The sequence below is a fragment of the Trachurus trachurus genome (assembly GCF_905171665.1).
Source record: "Trachurus trachurus genome assembly, chromosome: 13".
Classification (NCBI taxonomy): domain Eukaryota; kingdom Metazoa; phylum Chordata; class Actinopteri; order Carangiformes; family Carangidae; genus Trachurus; species Trachurus trachurus.
The window spans coordinates 25,695,162-25,703,640 of NC_139892.1; the positions used below are offsets into that span (position 1 = coordinate 25,695,162).

Consider the following 8,479-nt stretch of genomic DNA (forward strand, 5'->3'; position numbering starts at 1 on the left):
ATCAGAGAAATAATTAGTTCATATGAAAGCTTGCTCTGTTTTCCAGTGTGGTGCATGGCGGTGTTGTCTTATGTAAATACAACCAAAATAATCCACTGCAGGTATTACTAACTTTCCGAGATGCTCACAAATCAGCTACTATCAAATAACTGAAAAAGGTAGAGGTAATAATTGTAATCACCAGTGCAAGTTGACATATAACCCCACACAACATAATAAACAACACAATAAATATGAAGGCTGATTTGTCATTTTGTGAATTATGGTATTGTTTTAATAAAATTCACATTATAAGCCAGAGTTTTTCAACCTTCCCTGCTTGTGACCCTCTAAAACAAATCAGCATCTGTAGTGCTGGAAACACCTGGCATAAACGCACCCAACGGTGATTACTTTTAGGATACTTTACATAATTAAATATTGGAGGAAACATATAGGGTGTAAATATTCATATCTTGACTTGAGAGTATTACTCACCCAAATGTAATAATAAATTTGTATGTTTATTCATTATCACCACCTCCTGCTATGAACATTTGTGAGCCTGCAGGTTGAGAATCAGTGTTACAATCCAAGAGCAAAAACAAGGTTCACTTCAAGCATCTGTACTCAAAGTACTGCTTTGGCTTTCCCCCCTTAGGAATTTAACTGTCACTAAGTAATAAATCCTGCATGTGAATGTGACTTAATAATCATGTAGAGGTTGCTGCTGCATGCGGAATTCATTAATTCACTTTTTGTTGCCTGGGAATTCTTGTCAGACGTTATTAAGGGGGATAAAGCACGGTTGATAGACGACGCCAGTCCTTGTGGTTCTTAAGCTTGAAGAACGGTCTAATGATTTTAAGATATACAGATGATTGCATTAGTCTACAGTCAGTTGCATTCACTTTAGTTGAGATATGACAAGTAGCTGTGGTTTCACTCCGTGTGCTGGGGACCTGCGTTTTCTATTCCCAGAACCATCAAAGTGGGATCTAATTAAAACATAGAGGAAAAGTTTCAACAGCTCAAGTGAGAGGGTGATGTGAAGAGTCTGGAGATGTTCTTAAAATATGGGAAGACAGATGTATTGAGGGATTTGCTGAGCAGAGCATCGGAGGCTGGCAACGTCTGAGCTCACTTAACTTCCACTCTGTCGACAAGACCTTTTACTTTTGCCTTCCTAACCAGCAGTGCACCCAGTAGTGCAAAAGAAGGTATTCAGTTTGGGTAAGAGTGGAAGGGTTTGTTTTGATAAGGTAGCAAAAGAGTTTAAAGTTTAAAATCCAGGAAAAATTCAATGTTGAACTGGCAACATGCAAGTGTTGTGTTGGAGACGCTGTTGGAGAGAACTTTCAGGCTAAATCTAGTATTAACTGTTCGCTGTGAGTGGTGTTGGCACCAGTTGCTGTTCCCTTGCAGGACTTAGTGTGTGCATGAGTGATTTCACTGATAAGTCTGAAAAGCATTTCCACGCTGATTGATTAGGAGACGTGACACTCAGCTATTTATTAGTGTCATGTTAATGTTGTTGTTGCTGTTAATGTCAATTTCAGCAAACAAAAAGGTCAGCACCAGAGACAGGTAGAATAGGTAAAAAAAGAAAAACACAGATGTGAATGCACTGAACCCACAGGAAACCATGACCCAGAGGTCAGACAGAAAAACACGAGAGAGATGTGAATTATATCCAGTGCGATAACACAGAGGCGGGGTTACGGTCTTCACAGCTCTCTGTGCTGCAGGAGAGAGGGTCTGTGAGTGGTGAAAAGGCTCAGGTGAGCCCTTGATTAGGGCAAAGTGACCTTTTTCCATTTCAGAGGGGAGGCATGCTAGACCCATCTGCTGCTGTATTCAACATGATTTTCTCTGACTTGCCTTCACCCAATTTTAACTCCTCATCGGAGGATTTGAGCAGGTTGAGCTTGCTTCAGCTGCTGCAAGAAGGAACAGGCCAGATGAGAAAGGGCTTCAGTTCAGTGGTGCAGAAAGGTTTTCCACACGACCAGAGGTTGAAGTGGTTATTGTAAAAAAAAAAAAAAAAAAGAAGCAGCTATATGAGATAAGAAAAATTAGATTTTATTGATCGCAGGCAGAATTAGGATATAGCGGCAACAAGGAATACAACACAAGCATTTTATAACAAATGGATCCTGTTCATGTTTCAAAAATATAACAAAATGATAAGTTGATGTCAGTTCACCAGAACAAAACTCCACTCAACTTGAAACATTTTGACATAATAACAAATGACAGATTTATAGAGTATCTGTGGAAACATTTTATGCTCATTTCCGGTACATGTGCTTTAAAAATGTCATTGGCTCTTCTCATTGTTAGATTTATAAAACACATGTGAAAGTACTATTCGCTGTGGAAAGTTTTTTTTTTTTTACCAGCAAGGCAAAATCTCCTGCTTTATTATTAACAACAGCACAGCCTCAAGATCATAGCTCATTCATTGTATTTTAAACAGCTTCTCGCTTTATTGTGTTGCAGATTTGTTTAAACATCCCAGGTCCCAAAGTTTGAGGGCATAACTCGGTCACAAAAGCAAAATTTGCTGACAAAGCTCAAAGAAGGCCAGCTGAACCATGTATTACAGAGAGCCGCATGAGCCAGGAATGATTAAGATGTAGTGAATTTAAAATTTGGTCCCACCAGAGAGCCACGATGACGATTAACCTTGAATCTCAGAGTCATTCCCAATAAATCCAGAGGTGTTTATAAATATCAGTTTGTAGTCTGGATCTTGACAATGGTTGTAGAAAATGCAATAAATCTCACACTAAGTAAAGAGGATATTAGTGTGAACTGTTTCCAAGTGGACAGCTTGGCTCTCAGCCAGGTCTAAGGCGCAGCATGTACAGAATTACTATGAGCAAAGCTGAAAATTTGCAATTGAGATCAGTTGAAGGATATATTAACAGGGGAATGGCGAACAGATGTGGAAGCAACTGACAGTTATTCTTGTAGTTATTAAGTATGGGAGCCAACTGCCACTGGGAAGATAACCTTCACACGAGGAGAAGTGCACCTCAGTGGCACATTATGGGGGATAATGTCCATTCCAGATGGGATGGTGTTTGGTGGTAGACCATTTCCTATTTATAACTGTCATTAGCTTGCCTAGTATAACACAGTGACGACCTCTATATGAATAAATACAGGACCCCATGTTGAGAAAACAATCAGGGGACACTTAAAGTCTCAGAATACTGATCTGATAGGTGCTTGGTTTTACAAAACACTAAGAAAGAGTGGTTTCAAGCTATTAATTAATTTTTATGTCTCTGACTGAAACTATTTCTTGCCCAGAATTCTTGAAGACTCGCTTGATAAGATTTTTAAAAAGAACTTTCTGTCTGCAGTGTTAGACCCCCATGACTGGAACAATTTCTCTCTTCAACAAGTGCCAAAGCAGAAAACTGAGAGTGAACATTGTTGTGTCGGCTCAATTGTTTTTATTCAGACATTGTTTCCATTGGGGTTAGTCCACGTCTGAAGTACTGAGTGTACTTGAAAAATTAAAGTGCCTCTTTGAAAACGATGCTTCCTCCCTGCCCATTGTTGGGTGTAAGAAGTAATCACCCATCAATAAGTCAATCACTTTTCTTGAGTGTCACAGGACAATGCTGTGATGTTCTATTTAGATGCAACGTCCTCCTTTTACTACTTGGCATTTTAAGTCTTTTTTAGTTCTGCCCTATTTCTTCGCCTTTCTGTTAAATGCTTTTGGAAATAAATCAGGGCTCTGTCTGTGATCAATGGAGATGGATATTAAAAGAGACAGAGCAGGAATGTTAGCCCTTTTTGGCAGTCGAGGCATGCGAGCGCATGGCAGTTCCACCTCTCCAATCATCTGTGGAGAGTTGTCAGAGTCTGGACGGCCATGGTGGGCAGGGTTATTAAGCAGGATGAATGACTAAACAGTCTGCGCAGCTTCATTCAGCCGTCTCATTAGAGTCGACGGTGAGAGACTGCTTTTCCTCGTGAAACCATTGGGAGGACCATTAGTGATGCCCCCACAGTCACCGTCACCGAGCCCAGCAGGCCCCGCAATTTCATCCATGAGACTTCAGTTATATTATCAGCTCACGCTTGTCTGAGACTATCTCAATTCCCAAACCTGCAAGTGTTTCTAGACTTAACTAGCTAATTTGTTCACGCTGTTTCTAAAAGACTTTAGATATTCCTTAGCATGTCTTTAAAGCCATTGCCAGCTCCGATGATAGCTTTGATGGAAGCTAATTCATTTTCACTAATCATCCCTGTAATTAGGAAGTCATGGTTATTGGTCGTTGTTGAATGAAATGTGAACTAACACCTCCATCCAGCAGTGATCCCTCTGTAGACTAGATGGCTAATTTGGGTGATGCCTTCAGGGTACAATCTTCTTTTGAAGCCCGTGCAAATCAGCGCATTACCTCATGAGCGGCAGACTTGTTGCCAAAAAACAGGTGTACAGGTGTTTGTCATTTAATAAATTTAGCCAAAGATTTAATCCCCGCAGCTCGTATTTTAATTAAATTTTCGCTCACTTAATAAATTGGCATTTGATTTGATTAAGCACCGAGCAGCTGTGGAAGACAGCTCCCAGTTTTACCACTTCAGGAAAACCGCAGATAAGCACTGGAGCCGACACACAAAACCCAAAAATCCCCCTGTCAGACACGGAAAGATAAATAGCTACATAATGGGTACAACTGAGCCAGATATGATTTGTTTCTATTACTGAAGACTGACTGCATCTTTATTAACACTGGCAGACAGTTACAGTAAATGGCGAGGAAATTGAAAGCTGGTTAAACGGGACTACCATAGAGGAAGAGCTTCTGTTTGATTTCCTTGCAATGAAAGCCTTGTGCACACTGAGGAAATGTTCAAATGAGAAAATGTGCAATTAATGCACCTTCAGTTTCAGAGCAGAAGCACTAGTAAGCTCGGTTTGCACTTCCATCTCAGTGAGCGACGCGCTCCAGTGACTGTTTTCTCTCCTTCTGATGTTTTCAGCCTGTGTCTGAGGAGTTCCAAAATGGTGAGGGCTTCGGGTATATTGTTGCATTCCGTGCTAACGGGACCCGCGGGTGGAAGGAGAAGATGGTGACTTCTGCTGATTCTACCACGTACAAATACAGAGATGAGACCTTCCCTCCCCTCACCCCCTTTGAAGTTAAGGTTGGAGTGTACAACAATAAGGGAGATGGGCCGTTCAGCAAAGTTGTCATCATCCACTCTGCTGAAGGGGGTGAGTGAGTGAATACATGTGGCTGCTGGGTTTCAAAAAGAACAAAGAGAATAGTTTTAATTTATAATCGTCATCATTTTGACTTGTTCCACAGAACCAAGAGAAGCTCCGTCTGATGTGAAAGCTCACAGCATTTCGTCATCAGGAATCAGAGTCACGTGGAAACCACCCAACCCTGGCCCTGGAAGACCAAAAGGATATGAGGTTTTTTATACATCGTGCCTGTGGTTGTGTGTGTTACCGTGCACAGTTGCACATTTTCATACAGTGTGTGACATTTTGCATAATCATGCATACCTTTGTGCATCGGTAGAAGCTTGAAAATGGTATTTTTTCACGCAGTCATTTGTTTGATGTTTAAAGGTCAGCTACTGGAAAGACATGGAGCAAGAAGAGTCGGGGAAAAAACAGAGAACTGTGAAAAACGAAACATCCACAGTCCTGACAGGACTAGAGGGCAACAGTCTGTATCTCATCACAGTAAAGGGCTTCAACAGCATCGGCCAGGGTCCTGCTAGTGCTGCTGTCACAGCCAAAACCAGAAAAGCCCGTGAGTGCAGTGCTGACACTAATTACATAACACTATATATGGAACAGAGGCTACCTGTTAAGTTCGCTCTAAATCCTCTTGTAAAAAGTGGAGTAATTGACCTAGTTGGTTGAAACTCTGTTAGAAGTCTGTTTGAATTTGCACCAGAAGTTCTGTTTTCCCTCCTCAGCTCCCGCTCAACCTCCAGCCAACCTCATGTGGATTCAAGAGGGCAACAACGTGTCTTTAAGCTGGGACCCAGTGAAGGCAAAAGACAACGAATCTGATGTCATCGGGTACATGGTAATGATCCATCGCTAATCTTATGTCTGTCTCATAAAACAGGAAAACATGAATGCAACTGCAAGGGTTATGAAGTGGGAGGAAGTATTTTCACTGGTGCAGCACCTCTGGTCATTGCAATTGAAAATCAAACATTACACAGATGTTGATGTATCCACTGAACATCAATGTGAAATTGTAAGTGTAGTCAAAAAATAATGTGGTATAGTGACAAATGGATTATACATGTAAGGTTTCTATGCAGTGTGATGCTCCAGTTTACCGTTAGTGACAGAAGAATTCAGACAATACAGTGGATATATTTCAGATGTAACCTAAACACATTAAAACATGAATGCACATGTCCTGCAGGTTTTACTCAAACAGGAGGGCAGAGGCCATAACCAGGTGACAAGAACCATCAACCCTTCCACAATGCTTTCACTGCCAGAGGGAGGCACCTATGTCATTGAGGTGCGTGCCCTCAGCGAAGGCGGAGAAGGAGCAGTCAGCTCCCAAGTCCGACTTGTCACCTCCTCCGGTAAGCTCCAATATACTTAGTCGTCTCCTCTTCCAGTTTCACGCTCATTACATGACCTCTAAAATCCAATGCCCATGCACGAGCCGTTTTCTCTGCGTAGCGATCTTGAGTTCTGCCCTTAATGGAGTCACCACAGCTGTTGTTCCAGCCAAGTTTTCCTTGGCTAATACTCTTATAATTACCTTGCCCACACAAACCGTCCTACTCCTGCACAGCCAATTAACTCTTAAGCAACAAGACGAATAGAAAGTTTGCAGTCCTGTGTGCAACGTAACAATCAGCTTTTCAAGACAGCAGCAGGGCAGTGGTTTGCTGTTTTCCTCTGCTTCTCCATTTTCCCTTTTCTTTCTTTTGGTTAAAAAAAAAGACAATTTATTCATAGCTCCAAAGTCCCTGAGAGCGATTCATTCAAAATATCAATGGAGTTATTTAGCTTTAAAAATGAATGCAGTTCCGGCGTTTTGTTTAGCATCTTTGTTTTCATCAGTGTTCCCTCTCTTCCTCCCTCCCTCTCTCTCTTCCTCCCTCCCCCCCTCTCTCCCTCTCTCCCTCTCTCTCTCCCTCCCCCCTTCTCTCCCCCTCTCCCCCTCCCTCTCCCTCTCTCTCAGGTGTTCGAGCAAAAAGTAACCAGTGCTCAGTGCACTGTGTGTCACCCAGCCTAACATGGACAGCACTGCTCCTGGTTCTTCTGGTGCCTTCAGCTTCCTGGTGAGGCCACTGTGCCATCCTCACTGTCACGGAGGGAGCCAGCGGTCTTCTGCTCCCTCATTCCCTCTGACTGTCTGCTTGCTTTGGCCTTACCCATCTCAAAGGGCCCGAGGCCGGCCGAAGGGGGTTGAGTCTGCCAGTTAACGCGCGGCTCTTCAGAGTTCATCCCTTTTAGGTCCCCGTTTCTTTTGAGGCTCTGGACGTTTGATTTGCACTGTTCTTTCCAACATCACGGTAGTGTTGTACTGTAGTGTACATTGTGTGGAAAGATTTGTTTAATCGTTTACTTTAACATCACGTGTTCATCTCATTGACTGGCATCTAACCACCTCCAGACGGCTCCTACAGCTCTGGGGTTCTACAGAGCGTGAACAATTCCTCGAAAGCTGCTGTGGTAGTAATACAGGGATCAGCCGGCCTGTTTCTTTTCATTACTTATCTGCATCAATTTACCCCTTGGCTGCCTAACAAGCAATGCAGCAGAAGCTCAGTAGAGATAAGTGCATTGTTTTCTTATTCACACATTGAGGAGAAAAAAAACGTTTTTTATGGAACCAAGAATCTTACTATTTCCAGACTTGCTTTTTGTACATTGTGTTACCTTTAAAGAAAAAAAAACACAGTGGTGTGTGTCAGCTATGTCAAACTCTCTGTTTTTTGGTAGCGATTAAGCAATGCTTGGTGATACAGTTTGTTGACTGTTGGATGTATGGAAGTAGGAAACAGGTACTTACCTGTAGTGCCCAAACACATTGATAGACAAAGACAACTCTGTACGGACTCTTGGTGTCAGTACAAAATAAATGTGATGTATATTTTTTAAAAACTTGGTGTTTGTAATTTCTAACTCTTGGAAAAGAGGCTAATTATTTTCATTGTTCATCAGTCTGTTGATTATCTCACAACAAACCAATTAATCATTTTATCTATACAATGTCAGAAGACAGAGGAAGTGCACATTCTGTTTCTCAAAGCCAAAGAAGACTCAATTTACAATCAAATAAAACAAAGAAAAATATAAAATTCTCTCATAGAGTTTGATTGCCTGATAAATAGCCAGATTACAGAATTATAAAAATTGTCTGTGTATTTTTTATGTTGATTAACATAAAGATGAATCAACTTTAGCACCATAATCCATCTCAGATATTTCACCGCATACAAACCTCATCAACACTTTGATTCTATA

The 8,479-nt window shown here is 41.6% G+C and overlaps 1 protein-coding gene across 1 annotated transcript in view; it reads left to right on the forward strand.

Moving 5' to 3' along the window:
• The window catches only part of cntn5 (contactin 5), a gene marked incomplete at its 3' end in the record, with an annotated part of 72,408 nt that extends 65,114 nt beyond the window's left edge, over nucleotides 1-7,294 (forward strand). The window contains exons 18-23 of the mRNA XM_083985788.1: nucleotides 4,996-5,230; nucleotides 5,325-5,434; nucleotides 5,594-5,780; nucleotides 5,950-6,062; nucleotides 6,414-6,582; nucleotides 7,191-7,294. Coding sequence (XP_083841914.1) covers nucleotides 4,996-5,230; nucleotides 5,325-5,434; nucleotides 5,594-5,780; nucleotides 5,950-6,062; nucleotides 6,414-6,582; nucleotides 7,191-7,294 — 918 coding nt within the window. The remainder of the gene's footprint in view (nucleotides 1-4,995; nucleotides 5,231-5,324; nucleotides 5,435-5,593; nucleotides 5,781-5,949; nucleotides 6,063-6,413; nucleotides 6,583-7,190) is intronic.
• Nucleotides 7,295-8,479: the final 1,185 nt, after the last annotated feature.